The 17,233-nt window shown below is 35.2% G+C and overlaps 2 protein-coding genes and 1 long non-coding RNA gene across 4 annotated transcripts in view; 2 read left to right on the forward strand and 1 right to left on the reverse strand.

The window, feature by feature from the left end:
* The window catches only part of ZNF654 (zinc finger protein 654), an 81,897-nt gene extending 78,231 nt beyond the window's left edge, over positions 1 to 3,666 (forward strand). The window contains exon 9 of the mRNA XM_024558127.3: positions 7 to 3,666. Within this exon, the coding sequence (XP_024413895.2) occupies positions 7 to 14 (8 nt within the window). The 3' untranslated portion in view covers positions 15 to 3,666. The remainder of the gene's footprint in view (positions 1 to 6) is intronic.
* Positions 1 to 5,846, reverse strand: part of LOC139440690 (uncharacterized) — an 82,574-nt gene extending 76,728 nt beyond the window's left edge. The window contains exon 1 of the long non-coding RNA XR_011650865.1: positions 5,708 to 5,846. This is a non-coding gene — a long non-coding RNA (uncharacterized lncRNA). The remainder of the gene's footprint in view (positions 1 to 5,707) is intronic.
* Positions 5,659 to 12,489, forward strand: C2H3orf38 (chromosome 2 C3orf38 homolog). Of its 2 annotated transcripts, none has more exons than XM_045193558.3 (3): positions 5,659 to 6,201; positions 8,607 to 8,848; positions 10,545 to 12,489. In XM_045193558.3, the coding sequence occupies exons 1-3, from the start codon at positions 6,075 to 6,077 to the stop codon at positions 11,118 to 11,120; spliced, it is 945 nt and encodes a 314-aa protein (XP_045049493.1). In that variant the 5' UTR covers positions 5,659 to 6,074; the 3' UTR covers positions 11,121 to 12,489. The 2 variants fall into 2 exon arrangements, with proteins under 2 accessions (XP_045049493.1, XP_024413965.1); XM_024558197.4 differs by having other exon boundaries at positions 5,662 to 6,201; positions 10,542 to 12,489.
* Positions 12,490 to 17,233: the final 4,744 nt, after the last annotated feature.

Genomic DNA, 17,233 nt, shown 5'->3' on the forward strand with positions numbered 1-17,233 from the left:
TTACAGGTGCCTGATAAAAATGTTTCAGAAAGATCTATTGATCGAGCAGTAGTGTGAAAAAAGCACTACAAGAAAATGCATCATCAGTTTGCTATTTCCCTGATGGCCTTAATTTTAGAGTGGTCTTGGATTACTAAAGATAAAGACAACGCACATTATCCAGAATGAACTCACAGAGATGTGCTGGGTTAGATTTCAAAAGGGTTATTTCAAAACTCCCAAAGTACCAGTTATCCAGAAAACCACATTTTAAAAAAAGTTTGTGAGATTAATAGCAGCATGTTCAGTTTTGTTTATGTGACAAAAATATTCAGGCAACTAGTCAAAGAGAAACAAGCTATGGCCTTACGGAAAGGGAAAAGTTAACCTGTTATTAAAAAAAAAAGGGAGGGGTTGGTTTACAATAAAAGTATTCTACAAATGGGATTTGTTTTCTTGTCATGCGTAATCAGATTATGACCTTCCTTCTGGTCAAACATGGTTTAAGGAATCACTGCTATTTGCTTTACTATAATTTAGAAGCTCATACATGAAAATAAAACTTGACCAATCACCATTCTGTTCATAATACATTGTAACTTGTTTCCAGATGATTGAATAGACACGTCAAAGTTCAATGAATGGCATGCTAGCATTGAAAAATTTAAAAACAAAAGAAAACAAAACAACAGTGCTTCAGTAGAACCTTCCATTTTCCATTCCTACAATACCAGTGAATTGTAGTACTTAAAAGGCAGCAGTGTTAATTAAATAGAAAAAGTACCAGCAATGACGGGACAGATTGGAGGAACCTAAGACCATTAAAGGCTGTCGAGTTGAAGGAAAACACTGAATTACAAATTCTTCAATGTGAATAATGGTATAAGCACACTGGGATATTTCTATTTGTATATAGAGTAGTGTTAGGACATTGCTTGATGATTCATAGTAAGGTCCTATAGACATTGATGTGAGTTAAGTACAGCCATATAAAAATAACTGGCTGTAAGAAATGTAAGCTAAGAATCAGGTCAAGAATTCATTGTTTTTTTTCAGTTAGGAGAGTTAATTATAAAATAAGCCATACTACTTACCCTTTCATATTTATTAGTGATGAATTTGGTCTGAATAGTAATTTTTATATATATATATATATATGAAAGGAAATATTTACACAAAAATTTGCACAAGAATACAGTAAGATATATTGACACATTTATTTTCCTTAATGACCAGTAATTTTCCTAAGGAAGATTTTAACTTAATTGTCAATTAATTGTTAAGACAAAAAGTGTTTTTTAAATACCCTCTCAGATATGTTCTGTTGGGTTGGCCAAAATGTTTGTTTTTTCTGTAAGATGGCCCTAGTAGTGCTTACTTGTCTTTAACTTCATTGGAAGGAATTTTATTAGATTGCATTGTGACAGCTGTCATATCATCATGCATTAAAAAAAAATATATATCAAAATTGGTGAATTTTTGTGTAGCCATTTTAATATTGAAGATGGAAGAAAATACATTTTTGGCATATTATGCTTTATCATTCCAAGATAGATACAAATGCAACTGAAATGCAAAAAAAGATTTGTGCAGTGTACAGAGAAGGTGCTGTGACTGCTTGAATGTGTCAAAGGTGGTTTGTGAAGTTTCGTGCTGGAGATTTCTTGCTGGCCAATACTCCACTGTTGGATAAACCAGTTGAAGTTGATAGGGAGCAAATTGAGATATTAATTAAGAACAATCAATATTACTGCATCTGGAAGATAGGTGATGTACTAAAAATATACAAATTAATGAAGTTATTGGTGAAAATGAAAATGTGTCATTTTACAGAAAAAAATAAACGGACTTTTTGGCCAACCCAACACTTGTACATTTTCTAAAAGAGGAAGGTTGAAAGACCTCCATTTACCTAACTGTGTTAATCTGTAGCAGGGATAAAATGAACAAAAATGCGAAGGCAGATTCTTCAAAAACTGAGCTAGTAACGAACCAGTGTCAACCAAATATTCCAGTATTCCAACTGACACATTTTTGTTCAAAGTAGATAATCTCATCAGACCCTACTATATCCAAATGTTTTGAATATTACAGCTTGAATGAAGTTACCAAGCAAGTGGGACATTTCTTCCAGGGTACACCCAGATTTTATTAAATTAGGATTTCCAAGTCATGATAGGTCATGATAGATCAGACATCTAAAAAATTTCCCAATTTTATTAGCTTATTTATCATGGACATTCACTACTATGCAATTGACAGTCATACCATTCTAATAAAATTTAGGTTTCTTTTTTAATGTAGCCTACGTTAGGCTGTGTGATTTACTTTTAAATAGTACAGTTACACACAAATCAATTAAATTTTTTTAATTCTTTAAGGTCAACTCAAAATGTATTCCATACACCCTGAGACTAAAAATACAACATGAGATCTATTTCAGTTTAGTCTAAAATAATCATGCAATAAAGTCTGTTTGGAAACTAGTTCATTTGGACAATAAAGTTTTTTTGAAATGTAATTTCTTCTTCATATTCCATAAGTTTGAAATTACAAATTAACACTTTTAACTTATTTTTTGTAAGTTGAAACCATCATGTCTACAAATTATTTTCATTCATTTTGCAGTTTATACCAAGATGTTTTAAACATACCCCACGTGTTATTTTTTTTCTCTTTAATTTGAAGTTTTATTTCTATTTTTGTGTTGCTGAGAGAAAACTTTCTGAAAGACTGAGATCAATTTGGTTTATACATAAGTCAAGGAATGTCTTATAAAATTCTATTTAACCACATTATTCTAACCTCTTAATATATTTCTCAAATAATTGCTATTGAAAGAATGTGTACATTTTATGTATGTTTTATAAAGTAAACATTTTGCTTTTACAGAGTGCATAAACTTCCAACAGTTCTAATCTGGAATCCAGAAGACAAGAAAGCTTTCTTCATCACTTTATTCTCTTGTCTTCTCTTTTGAGGATGTGTTACCTACATTGACCAAGTTCCAATCCTTTTTTTTTAAATAAAAAAAAATTGCCTTCAAAACATTAAATACTAACTTTTTGTTATGTTTCAGTAAGGTCAAGGAAACAGCAAATCTGAATTTTTGCTGCTCAGATATTATGGACAAGGTAGAAAGGGGGATCTCTGTGGATAAGGACACTGGTACTTTGGGCTTCAGCCATAACTGTTTTTGTTTTTTTTTAACTGCCAGTTATATAATGACTAGATAATTTATAACGTTGAACTTGTGATTCTCAAATCACACGTGAAGGTTCAGCCTTTCATATTTGGTTTAAGCTGTTGTATGGATTAAAAATCTAAAAGGGATAATAGTGTTTATTTTTTAATTTATTTGGTACTGTAAAACACCTTTTCAGAATGACTAAGTGCTGCATATGCATTTTGGAATTGTTAATATGTGAAAGATAATTACAGATTCAGCAAGAAAGGAATTTGTGCTTCCTTGTTGAACATTATTTTACTTTGCATTTTATAAGAGTACAAATTAAAACTGAGCCATTGATGCAATAAATCAACAATAGTGTCTCATTTCAAGAAATTTTTTGTACTGTACATAGATTTGTTCAATAAAACATTGTCCGTATTGGTAATGAAGTGGTCAGTTTTATGTAGCACAATGCTTCAAAAGGAATTAGGCTTAAGATATGTATTAAATAAGAAATTTCTATTATGTTTCATAAGAAAATGAGGTATTTCGGTTTATATTACCATATTCATATTGAGTGATTTTTAAAAACGAAAAAGGTAACTCTAAAAGTTCACATAAAAATACCATTAGAAATTATTTTAACTAATGTCCACATGCAGAAATTACACATTGCTAGAATTACTAAAGTCATTTCAGATAAATGGTTTCACTGTGAGATAGCACCTTCTGCAAATTTAGTTGGTGGGAGACAAATGTGAGAACTCTCCAAAAGCAAGGCAGCAGATGGACTTATCTATATTGGTAATTCTCCAAAGATGAAGAGTCTCTGGTGGAACTTAAAACAATAAAACAAAAACTTTGAAGTCATTTGTAAATAAGATATAAACGACAATTAAAATTACTACTTAAAAAAGCATTTCAGTGGGAAAATAAGCCAATTAATCTGTACCTAAAAGTGAGATCCTTGGGTATGAGGGCTCCTACTTTTTTGGTTCACTAACAAAGGAAAACCCTCTACACTATTTGCTGTAACTTGCAACTGGAAAAAAATGGGCCCAATGTAGTAAAAGAACATCTTTAATGTGAGAAGTTAGCACTGCAAATGGAAGAACACATACAGTGTTGAATAGTGTTTTGCGCAAGTTACAAATGTTATGCTTTGAGAAACACTGAGAAAGTTACTAAAGCATTCTAGAGATGAGCTCTAGAATTCTCAGTCTATGAATTGTGGTTAAGTGGTCTTAAGCTATTAAATAAATATATTTGAGGTATTTAGATACAGTTATTGGGTTTATCTACCCTTTCCATTTTTCTTTCCTGAAACTTGAATTCTGAGAAGCAATGAAATACTCGTATAAGTAAGCTCCCAAGATAAATAGGTGGCCTTTCAAAGCATAATGTAAGATTCATACTGATTTCAAGAACCAACTGATAATAGACAAGTTTTGGTTATATGTCAAAATTTGAAATGAAGGCAATAATAGTTCATGGCATTTGGGGGTGCTGCACACTGGAGAAGAAAGGCTTCTTGTTTTACTAAATTACTGTGTACCGGCTACTTTGTATGTGTAATTGTGACAGTAGGTAAGAACACTGCTTTTTAGAAACCAAGGTTCAGAAAAGTTAAATAACTTGACTAAAGTCACGTAGCTAATAGGTGGAAATGAAAAATCAGATGTGTCCTAAAACCATAACGTCATGCAGTTTTGGTCATGCAGTTTTCCCTACAAATGTAGAACGTAAGTGAATCTAATAAATCCAGATTGAGAGGGCTAGACTTGCCTGATGATTATTGATTTCAGAGACAAAAGAAGTTGGCTACAGACTTCTACCAGCAGTGATTCTTACAGTGTGGTCCCCAGAGCAGCAGAATTAGCAGCACCTCAGAATTTGTTAGAAATCCTTATAGGCCAAGTGATTTAAGTTTGATTCCTAATCCAGACTTCGTCCAGGACAGCGTGACTGCCTCCCTCTCGCGAATGTGGGTACTAACAGCTAATATGTGTTGAGGTCTTTCTAAAGAAGGGCCAGGCACTGTTCTTCACGCCCTCCTTCTGCACCCTTTTTGCCAACAACCTTTGTAGGTATCTCTTCTAGATTCACTTCTAGATAGGAAACTGGGACAAAACGGCTTGCCCACGGTCACCGTTCGTAAATGGCAGATTAAAACCCTGGCCTCCGGTTTCCAGCGTTCTAACTTTAAACTGCTACGCGACAACTGCCCAGCCTAAGTCCGCGGTGTTCGGAATGGAAGCAACAGCCGATCTCAGCTTGAGAGGGAAGTCAGCAGAAAGGCAGGCAGGCGTGGCATAGGATGGTTGGGGAGAGGGGACTTTTCATAGTATATTGGTAAAACCATGGTATTTTAACAGTACTATGCAATTTAAGAGAATCAAACTAAAGGAACACCCAACTTCGACGTGGCCGCAGAGGACTGTCAAGCCCTCCAGGGGGCTGGGCCTGCTGGCGGGGAGGAGTTGCCTCCATTGGCCGGCCCCGCGGCATCACGGGAGTTCGCCGTACGCTTGGGGCCGACGCCCGCTTTCCACGCACCTGCACCTGCGCAGCCGTCCCAGGCACTCTTTCGGAAGAGGGACTCCTGAGGTTACAGGGCTTCGCTTTCCGCGACCAGTTCGCTTGTGGAAGGTCAATGTTTTCGATGTAAGCGGGGTGCTTCCTTAAGTGAGATCCGTGGGACCACGCTCCGTCCGGGCCAGCCCGGAACGACGAGTTGGAGCACCGCGTTTCCTGATTGACCACATTGGCGGTCACTTCCGCCCAAGGGTTTGGAATACTGGAGGCGCTTTCGCTACGAACAGCTGAAAAGGCACTTCCGGTGCCTGTTGCCAAGGCGCCGGCCCCTTGGGCCTAAAGGAGCGACATTATTGGCGTTGTCCTCTCCCCCTACCTGGGGGTCGAGATGTCGGGGCTCAGCGACCCAGAGAGAGAGGGCTGTCGTAACATGCTCTGCCTACTGGATAACGATGATATCATGGCCCTATGCGACACCATCACAAACCGCCTAGTGCAGCCTGAGGACCGCCAGGGTAAGGCTAGAACCCTATCCCCACGGTCGGCCGCCGCTCCCCAGGCCTCACTGGCCCCCAGGTAACGGGATCTTGTGAGTGGAGGAGGTGCAGGGCCTTACCCCCAAACCCATCCTGGACTGCGTTTGGGCGGAACCTTCAGGAATCTCGGTCGGCGCAGCCGTTCAGCGGTCTGGGAACTACAACGCATCCTCGGGCGGCCCCTCCGCGACTTTCCCCTGGGGGAGGTTGTGGCGATCGAAAGGGCGCTGGTTTTACCCATTGAATATTACAGGCAACTATTTGTTGTTTCGAGGAGCCAGAGTACGTGAACAGTCACTTTAAAAAAAAAATTTGGGAACCAGGGTGTATTCCACTTTGTTTCAATCAGCTGAGACTGTCAGTTGCTGCTGAGGCATTTTCAAGCTGGGAAGAGGATTTCAAACAACCACTGTTATAAAAGCAGATGGTTTGAATTTATTTCTTTTTTTCGATCCAGATTTTTTTCTGAGATAATTTTAGTAGAAAAACATTTTCAGAGTCAAACATTTTGGTAGAATAGTTTTCAAGGGTAATTAACGTTCAAATTGATTGTAATGAGTCCGTATAAAAATGAGTAGTTTAAGCGTTTCTTTTTGTATGTCACCTGTCTAGTTTTATTTTAAACTTGCTGGATTTTATTTTAAAATGTGAAAATTACTGCCCCCTAAATTAGAAAAGGCTTACTTACTAAGATTCAGCTTTTAAAAATCATATTTCTCTACTTAAGTCAGATTTATATTGTTATCATTTAAGAAAAATCTCATCTGAAACTTCATACCATAAACATTAAAAGAAGAAATTTCTATGAATATAGACTGAGAACAGTTTTAGACTTAATGTAGTTCTTCAGCATGTATATATTTTACATTCTAATCACCTCTAAAGACCAGGTGAGTGAATTTAAAATTATAGTAGATCAAAATGCTGGATTTAATTGATGGATCTAAAAGCAAATAAAAATAAAGTTTCCAGTACAAAAATGTTAAACGATTTGAAGAAACATTTCTCGAAGAGGAAAAAAAAAATCAGTAAACATATGAAAAGGTGTAACCTCTTTAGAAAGCAGCTAAATGAAAACCCAAACATGTAATCTATTTTTATTCTATGTACTATATTGGCAAAAAACTTAATGTATAAACCTCAAGCTTTCGTGATCATGCACAACAACTCTTAGACTACCTCTTTGGAAAACCAGTTTGACATTCTCTCTTAAAATGGAAGATTCTCTTATTCCAAGGCACATATTCTAGACTGAGCTTCTCAAAGTTGAAAGTGCCTGTGAAATCACTGGGGGATCTTGTTAAAATGTGGATTCTGGTTCAGTAGTTTTAGCGTGGGTCCAGAAATTTTACATTTTTAACAAGCTCCTATGTAATGCTCATCCACTTGCCCCTCTGCATTGGGAGACATATGAAAGTAATAGTGTTTGTAATGGGACACACATGATAAAACTCTGTAAACGGCATGATAGATACCATGTGATATAGTCATATAATTAACTACGGTTCAACAGTGAAGATGAATTAACTAGAGCTACGTATATTCACATAGTTTAATCTCAAACAACATTAAGGGAAAAGTTGATTGCAGAAGACTATGATGGGTTGAAATTTACAGTGTTCAAAAAATACAAAACTGTATTGTTTAGGGATACATAGTTACGCTGCAACTATTTTTTAAAAAGGGAATAGTAAACGACATTTAGGATAATAGCTACCTGTGAGGTCGGTGGGAAGAGGGTATGGTATTAAGTAGGGAGGTGTAAAACTGCAGCTTCAAAGATGTTATTTCCTGTGTCCTAAGCTGTATGCTGTGTACTGGAGAGTTCATTTTATTGCTATTCTGTGTACCTCACACACGTTAAAAATAATTTTTGATTTATCGTTTAATATTTTTTAATTAAAAAAAGTACAGTCAGGGTTCTGCCTGTTAAGAAGTATGATTGTTGATACCTCATGTATCCTCAAATTTCATTATGTATAGAATGAGGAGATTGAACTAAAAGTTTTTGCACATCTAAATATTGTAACTTTACCCATTTTTATGGATTGTAACTGAATTTAGGTCCATTGGCCTTATTAGAAAATATTTTTTTATTTTGGCTCAAATTCTTTCTTAAAACACACTATAAAAGAAGTGCTAAAATTTCACTATATGGTATAAAAAGTGAAATGAGAGGGAATTTTAGGTAGGGAAGTTCAAAGCCTAAAGAAATTTTTTTAAAAACCCAAAACCTGACAACTCACTACCTATTTTTAAAAAATGATAACCATCTCAAACAGAAGCAAAAATGCCTTGACGAGTATAAATAGAGTTTCTGCTGACCTTGGACAAATTTAGAAGTGACTCATGATTTTCTATTAATCTTTACAATTTCCTTCTAGATGCTATTCGTGCAATATTAGCATATAGTCAAAATGTAGAAGAACTTCTGAAGCGTAAAAAAGTCCACCGAGATGTCATATTTAAGTACTTGGCATCACAGGGGGTTATTATACCTCCAGCTACTGAAAAACACAATCTTATCCAGCATGCAAAGGAATATTGGAGAAAGCAATTACATCTGAAATTGAAGGAAACGCCAGAGCCAGTTAAGACCTCTGTGGACGTTAAAATCTTTCAACAGGTAAAATTGATCTTATAGTTATAACCTGAACCATAGTTTTGTCTCAGACTCTTTAGTCTAATTCTGCATCTGGGGTAACATGTTAATAATTTTTAAAAATAATTGTTAGCTTTATATCTTATGGATTCTAAAGGAATACCAGTAAAGCATCTAAAATACAATATTTCTGACATTTAGTAATGTATATAAAATACTATTCTGATTTATGAGGCAAAAGAATTTTATCCCCTTATCAAAGGAGGAGTATTGGATTTTTAAAAGAGGGTGGATAGACTGCAGGATCGATTTAATTTTAATTTAGCCTCTAGTTTTCTGTAAATTTCTTTTACTTTAAAAGAATGCTATTGCCCTGGTTGACGTGGCTCAGTTGGTTGGAGCATCGGCCCGTAACTAAACGGTTGCAGGTTTGATTCCTGGTCAGGGACCGTGCCTGGTGGATCCCCAGTCTGGGCACTTAATGGGAGTCAACCAATTTTTGTTCCTTTCTCATATCGATGTTTCTCCGTTTCTCTAAAAGTAATGAAAAATAAGTGTATGAATGAATGAATGCATGCTATTATAAGCCCTTTCTCATTTTGAAAACATTCTTTGGTATTAAATTGAAAAAATTCCATAAAAGAAACTTATTCATTACATTTATTATTTTTTTTTTAACCTAGAAAAAATTCTGTTGTAAATTTTCTCTGGCTGACGTTGGCTGTTCATTGTCCTTTTTATCCCCACTGTACATTTTAGGTATTGTGTGAATATTTACATGTTGATTGAATGAACCTCTATGCCATTTGCAGATTTTTAAACTACATACCACATACTTTGAATTAATGAGTTTTTACAGTGAGAGATATTTACCTTCACATTAGGAAGGAATCTAATAAGGACTTTTTTAATGTACTGAAAAGAACCTTGACTTTGAAATCATGGCAGATATGACTTCAAATTAGTGTCTACCATATACTAGATGTGAACTTGTGCAAATAACTTGACCTTTCTGAGCCTTTTTTAAAAAAAAAAATCTATAAAATGGGCATAAGGATAATATCTATGTCACAGGTTTATGAAGTTAAAAGGAAGTAGCACTTAAGTGGAAAGCGTAGTGCCCAATATATTAAATAGTACGTGCTCAATAAATAGAAGATTTCATAACATGTAAATGAGGTATTATGCTCTGGAATAAATAGGTGAATGAAAATCTAGTCTATTGGGTATATTTTTACAATAACATTTTCTTTGGGGCGGGGAGAGAAACAGTAGTGTAAAATTCATTCCGATCATAGAAAACAACCTATTTCAATATTAGAAGTATCTTTTTAAAGACTGATATTGTCAGCTTCATTGCAGTATGGTTTATATGCCACAAATATATTCATTTAAAGCATACATTTGAAAGGTTTTGACTTTTTTTTTCATACTTGTGAAACCACTGCCACAATCAAGAGAAGATGCTTATGTAAATAATTATTGACTGTACATGATGCGATTTTAAGAGGCTTTGTTAAACCTTAATTTCTTTGCTGGATTTTTAGATGTTTAATCTTGGAAATTCTAAAATGATTTTCCCCCTTTTTGCAGAGAGAATTTACTATGCATGGTGGTTTTAGTGAGTTTACATATAGTTCATTTCCCTTGTGAAACAGGCTATGTAGAAAAATAGATAGAATTAACCTTGGTTTTATTTTGTATTTATCTTAATCAGCAGGAGAAAGAAGATAAAACTGAAAAAGTTGATTTTCGTCAATTAGGAAAGGAATTCTGTCACTGGTTCTTTGAACTTCTTAATTCTCAGAATCCTTTTCTTGGACCACCTCAAGATGAATGGGGACCACAGCACTTCTGGCATGATGTCAAGCTTAGGTTTTACTATAACACTTCTGAACAAAATGTGATAGACTACCAAGGTGCAGAAGTTGTGAGCCTTCGTCTGCTGTCACTAGTGAAAGAAGAATATCTTTTTCTCAGTCCCAACCTTGATTCCCGCGGATTGAAATGTGCCTCTTCTCCCCATGGTCTGGTTATGGTTGGAGTTGCTGGGACTGTCCACCGAGGGAACACTTGCTTGGGCATTTTTGAACAAATTTTTGGACTCATCCGCTGCCCTTTTGTGGAGAATACTTGGAAAATCAAATTTATCAACCTGAGAATTATTGGAGAGGCTTCGCTTGCACCTGGAGCATTAATGAAACCAGCTATTAAATTTGAACCAAGTGATCTAGAGGCCTTTTATAACGTAATCACTCTATGTGGTACCAGTGAAGTACAACATAATGTAAGGTAGGCATTGGGTCGTGGAACTGGAGCCAAGGTTTATGCAGTGGAAAGGAGACATTGTCGAACAAAAGAGAACTGAGTTTAGGTTACCCTCCAAAGCATTCAGAACTGTATGTCAGTCTATAAAGAAACTCTTCCAGGTACTTCATTGACATACTTTAGATGAAATATCTTTTTGGACTGCAGACTAATACATTACGTGAATACTTGCCTCTTTCTACTCAAGTTGCAGCAGATTTTCTGAGGGCTTAATGCAGGTCATCAAATAAATTCCACTTTAGATATTATAAACATTGTGCCTTACAAACCAGGTAATATTTTATTTTACTGAATGAATATTCTGCTAATGGGTGTACTTTTCATGTGGGAAAGGAGTAATGTGTTCAAGGCTTCCCCTTTTCAAATTTCTTTTAGCAGTCCAGATAATTTTACAAACACATCGCAATGACAATAATGTTTTTTTTAAAGTGCATATATTAGAGACGTTTAATGTGAAATCAAAGTTAATATTTTAGAAAAACTTGAATGACATTCTTACGCAAAAAGTCCAATAACTTAGAAGGTATAAAAAAATTTACTTTGCCTTTTTAAAATTTGAAGAACATATTTCAGAGTTACCTACTGTAGTCCAAGCTAAATGTCTTACAACCTGCAACATTTCCTGAACTGTTCTAGGCAATGATAAGTGCTGAGCTGAACACACACCTTACCATGTTAGGCTTTAACAGTTTTATGGAGTATGTATTGGCATACCATATAAAGGAAACACACTGTTGAAATTTTTCAAAAGATGTGCCCAATTTCTAACCTTTAAGTGAGTTACTGCTTTCCTCTTGGATGAGGTAAACAACAACAAAAATTATAATGTGAGAGCATACTCCCTCATAAAATTATTAGGATTTTTTCATCTGTGATTTGTTTTACTAGGTTTGAGTTATGAGGTGAAGTTGCCAGATTAATTACATATTTGCTTTAAAATTTAAATTCCTCATCACCCAGCATCTACTTGCTGATCTGAATTTAGTTTGTAATTTTAATTTCCAAAATGTCCATTTGGAAAAAATTCAACCAGGAAATGTTGTGATGATGTATTTGTACATGTTAACTTTCTACCTTTAACTCTGCTTGTGATCATCTAGAGTGACTGGAAAGAATTGTGGAAGCAGGAGGAAAATACTTTTTTGTTTTTTTAATGCCATGCCTCTAATGAGGAGTATGAATTGATATGTCCTAAAATAAAAACTTAATAAAAGAGGGAAATGTCTTTTCTCAGCTATTGGAATTTGTTTAGAGTTAAAGCCAAATTTTCTTTAAGTTGAAAATGTCCTTATAACATGCAATTGATAAATATCCTAAGTAAAGGATAAATTAGAAATGATTTCCATCCATTTTCTTTGTGCTGTTGATGTCAGGTGCTGCAGAAATCCAACTATGGATGCTCAGGATGAGCAGAAATTACCTCCAGCTATCTGTAATATGGAATTTTTTAATATTTGTAATGCTCAGGTAAAGCTGCAAACTGCATTTTTGCTTTAATCACCCTTAAACATTTGAAATTTCCCTGATACACTAAATCTGTTGAGAATTGGAGCTATGTTTTATGTCCTGTGAATCCCCACAGCTGGGCACACCTGTAGGACCTAATGTTGGACTGAATGGGTGAAACAGTGAGCAATAGAAGCTTACATTCTGTATAAAAGAATCTGTGTCTAGATTTTTGTCTTTGGTGATTCTTATCAATGGTGGTTTTTTGGTCACATTGTCAGTTTGAGTTTTATATGTGGATACACAGATACTCTTAGGCCTCAAACTAAGATTTGGGGAATATTTGAACTTTCATTTAAAATTTCCTGAATTTCAGAAGACCAAGGTCAGAGTGGGATATACTAGCAGGGCCCTAAGACTACCTAAAAACTGTTAAAGGGGAAGTGGATACTTCCCAGTTTGGAGAAAGAAGACCTGGAGGAACTGAAATTTGTTCATGAAGCTTAAAACTTGGGCAGGCCTCTAAGAAGCCCAGTGCAGATTGAACTCTCCCTTTACTGCCACCCTAGCTCTGTTTATTTTAGCATAGGGCAAAGACCCCCACCCCAGGCTTCTGTCTCTTACTTTATCACATTCAGCTGGTATTTGGGAAGTCTGTGGAGGCAAGTGGTAAAGAATAAAACTTTCTACACATAATTCATAATAATCTGGTGGTCAGATCACAGGAGCCCCTGGACTTTATGTACTGTAGGCTAAAACAGTAGTGTACATCAAGTATCTTTTGGGGGAAATAAATCTCAAGGTAATAGTAATATCAGTATATTAGTATCTGGAATGCAAAAAAAAAATCATGTGTCTCATTAACATAATAGGAAAAAAAGCCACCTCTAATTTATTAAATCTACTTGCAAATGGTGAATACTTGTTAGGAAAATGTTCTTGGGTTTTCAGAAAAGTTAACATTTTTATGCTAAAGGAAGGCTAGTTACTTAGTCTCAGTAAAAATTTTAATAGCACCAAAAAAGGATTTAAAGAATAGTGGTTTAATTTTAAAACTAGCTAGTCAGAAACATTGTGTTTTAACAAAGTGGCTTTTGTGGCTAAGTTCATAAAAATGAATGAAAACCATACCTTAACATTTTTCTTAGTACCTATTTTCACAAATTTAGATGCCCTTTTCTTCACTTGTTCTTAATTAGGGTTGTGGAGAGCTGTTCATCAACCTTTTGAAAAATAAGAACTATGTTTCCTCTCCCTAGAAAAAGTATTTTTTGCATAAAATACTACAATTGTTGCATAATATTTCAGTGAGTTCTTAGACTTCTTTAAAGCACATCTGTGAATCTTACAGGAATTCTTATTCTCCATGTTAAAATCCTGCCATAATAGTTTTATTTACCCCCAGACTACTGTTCTACACTATATTAAAAATTAAAATTATTTTTAGAAACTTTGTCCCCTTGCCAGACTCCCAAAGCTAGAGTACTAAATCTTATAAATGATTCCTAGGAAATCTTGTTAGTTTATGATAGCTGTTAACTTGTAAATTGTAGTTTTCAAAAGATGTCAGCTTTAAGACAAAACCTACTGAAATACTGTCAAGTAAAACAAAAATCAGAATTCATTTTATTTTGACAAGAAAAATTTTATGAACAATGAACATGCTTTGGAGTGATAAAAATGTGAAAAGGAAAATATTTTAGAAATATTTTCCCAAGACCTTCACAAAAACTATCCTAAGGTGTATATTTCATAATGATCGAATATTGCTATTTCTGATGAAAGATTTAAAAAATATGAAGATTTTCTCTGAAGGGCCTCCATACATGATCTACTTTATAACACGTCGTCTCGCCTCGCCTCCCTTCCACACCCACCCCACACCCCATTTGTAATCTTTGTATGTGTCCAGTTTGCAGGTAGCTGCAGTGCTACAAACAGGATTTTCTGTATCTGGGCTTTCTGTAACCGTGTTTGGCAAGTAGTTATTGAGCATCTACCGAGTCAAGTACAAGATAAAATAATTCATTACTATGTTATTTATGTAAATTTATGTTGAATTCAATCCTTAATCCCTGGGTTTAGATGTCTTAAGGTATGAACTACATATTGCTGGGTTTGGTAATATCCTTTTCTATGGTCAGAACAACAAGAAATATATAATTGGCATTTTAAATAGCTATATGGTTTTACCTAAGTCATATAGATTTTATTAATAAAGAATATAGGATATTTTGGCAGACCACTTTATTTGGAAGGAGAATATTTAAGAATTGTATCAGAGTGTACTGAATCTTTTTACCTTATTTTTTCTAGTTCGAACCTTCCTGGTAGGTAGTCTTTCAGTAAAAACATGTTAATATTAAAATTGAATGTGATATTTGCCGTGAGTTAGAATGTACCTCAAAATATTAAACCAGAATCTGCAGAATTACTTGTGTTAATTAGAATCAGAGCCCTAGAATTTGTTACCTCCTAATTTCTGTTCTCAGTACTGGCAAATTTAATTTTTCCTCTTAGTGAGTTATTTAGGGAGGGCTCTTTGGTTAGCAGTTGTCATTTTCGGTTTTTAAATACCCTGAATCTCAAGTGTGAAATTATATTTGAATTAATGAATGTAAGGATTGAAGGAATCCCCTGTAACCCACTGCCAACTGTGTTACTTGAACAATCTAATGTTTTCTGAACAAAAAATAACTAAGGAAAGCCTTTTTTCCTGGATCCATTTAGTTGCATGAGTTTGCATCTTTTTCATTCCCATTTTTTACTATACTAATAGTGTCAACACTTAATTGTCTCAAATTGTTGCATGTAAGTTACTTTTGCCTCCTTACATAGATCATAAGGAAATAAGATCATAAGTTCTAGGAAAATTCCTAGAACTGGTGACTCTTATTTCACAATTCACTTTTTCCCTAGTGCCTTGCACAGGATATGTAAGTTAAATTTTGGGTGCTTAATATGTAAGTTAAATTTTGGGTGCTTAATATGTGGGCTCCTTTCTGTGCCCCTTGTGTTTATTAACTTACTTCATCCTGTGGACAGCTAAATGGGGTAGATATCGTTGTACTCCTTCTACCAAAAAAACAGGGTTGAATAACTAACCTCCCAGCATTTGGAGCAAATGCTAGAGCCTAGATTTACCACCAGGTGTGAGAGTCTGAGAGTTTTGTGATAACTGCTAAGTTATATTGCCTCTTATATGTAATAGGTTTTTGATGCATCCTTGTTGACTGGTTATCTTCAATATGAAGGTTGTCATTTCTGGCACTTACTGCCAAAGCAAAGATGCCTTTACTCTGTATTGTTAATGGAAATACAGAGTAGGAGTGTCAGTGCACACTGTATCATGTTTTAATTAAACCTCTTAAGTTGCTCATGTAGTTATTTAAAACTTCTGGGTTGGCCCTGGCTGGTGTGGCTCAGTGGATTGAGTGCCAGACTGGGAACCAAAGGTTCGATTCCCAGTCACAGCACATGCCTAGGTTGTGGGCCAAGTCCAAACAACTGATCCATGTATCTCTTGCACATTGATGTTCCTCCCTCTCTCTCCTTTCCCCTTGCTCTAAAATTAATAAATAAAAATCTTTCTTAAAGGTGATGGGGTAATATAAAAATATTAAATATTTAATAAATATTAAATATATGTGTAACCATTATATCAGATTTCTTGAACTCATTGTCACACCGCAATCTCCAGTCTTCTTCCCTTCCTGTTACGACTGTTGTGCTTTCTGCCTGAGAATTAGTCTTTGTTTCATGTATTCAGTTTCTTGCCATGTCTGGATGTAGCATATGTACAGTATTGTTTTCTATTTCAGCTGTTGCTGTAATTAGACTTTTTACATAAACCTAGACTTATTTTTTGCTTTAATATTTCAGAATATAATGTTTGTGACATTATATTCCCTTAAAGTACAGCTTTCATCATGTTTTCCATGTTCAGAACTTCAGTAGTGTTGCATTACCTTCAAAGTCTGGTTTTCATCACCAGCTAAGTTGGATTCCACTCATTTTCACACATCATTTGATCCAGCATTTACTACTGTATAGTCTTTGTATTCGCTTATCCTATACTTATCCCTGTGCTTTTATTGGCAAGTATATGAAGTTGTAGATTTAATTTTTTGTTGTAGTTTGATAATGTATTGTAGAAAGAAAAGAATTATGATTGAAATGGAGTTAGCAACTGGAAATTTCAGTAAGTAAAGCATTTTTTCTCTTCAGGAATTTGTGTACATCATCTGTTTAGAATAATCTTTCCCCAGCATTTTTCATGGCTGCTTTATTTACATTTTGAGGATTTGGGTTAGATCAGGGGTGTCGAACACATTTTCACAGGGGGCCACATCAGCCTTGCAGCTGCCTTCAAAGGACCGAATGTAAGGACTGTATAAATGTAACTACCCCTTAACTAGGGGCAAGGAGCTCGGTGCTGCCGGGCAGGATAAAACAAGGTGGAGGGCGGGATTTGGCCCGCGGGCCATGTGCTTGCCACCTGTGTGCTAGATATTTCCTCTCAGACCAAGTAGACCCTATTGATAATATTTTATGAGAGCATCTTGTTTGTTTCAGTCTTAGTACTTAGCTACTGTTATTTATTAATCTTCCCCACTTGATTTTAAAGTCAGAACA

Source organism: Desmodus rotundus, chromosome 2, assembly GCF_022682495.2.
Source record: "Desmodus rotundus isolate HL8 chromosome 2, HLdesRot8A.1, whole genome shotgun sequence".
NCBI classification, from domain to species: Eukaryota; Metazoa; Chordata; class Mammalia; order Chiroptera; family Phyllostomidae; genus Desmodus; species Desmodus rotundus.

Excerpts from the sequence above, each read along its gene's own strand:
- C2H3orf38 (XM_024558197.4), top strand. The coding sequence starts at position 6,075 with ATGTCGGGGCTCAGCGACCCAGAGAGAGAGGGCTGTCGTAACATGCTC. Across the intron at positions 6,202-8,606 it reads GCAGCCTGAGGACCGCCAGG|ATGCTATTCGTGCAATATTA; the intron begins GTAAGGCTAGAA and ends ATTTCCTTCTAG. Across the intron at positions 8,849-10,541 it reads ACGTTAAAATCTTTCAACAG|CAGGAGAAAGAAGATAAAAC; the intron begins GTAAAATTGATC and ends TATCTTAATCAG.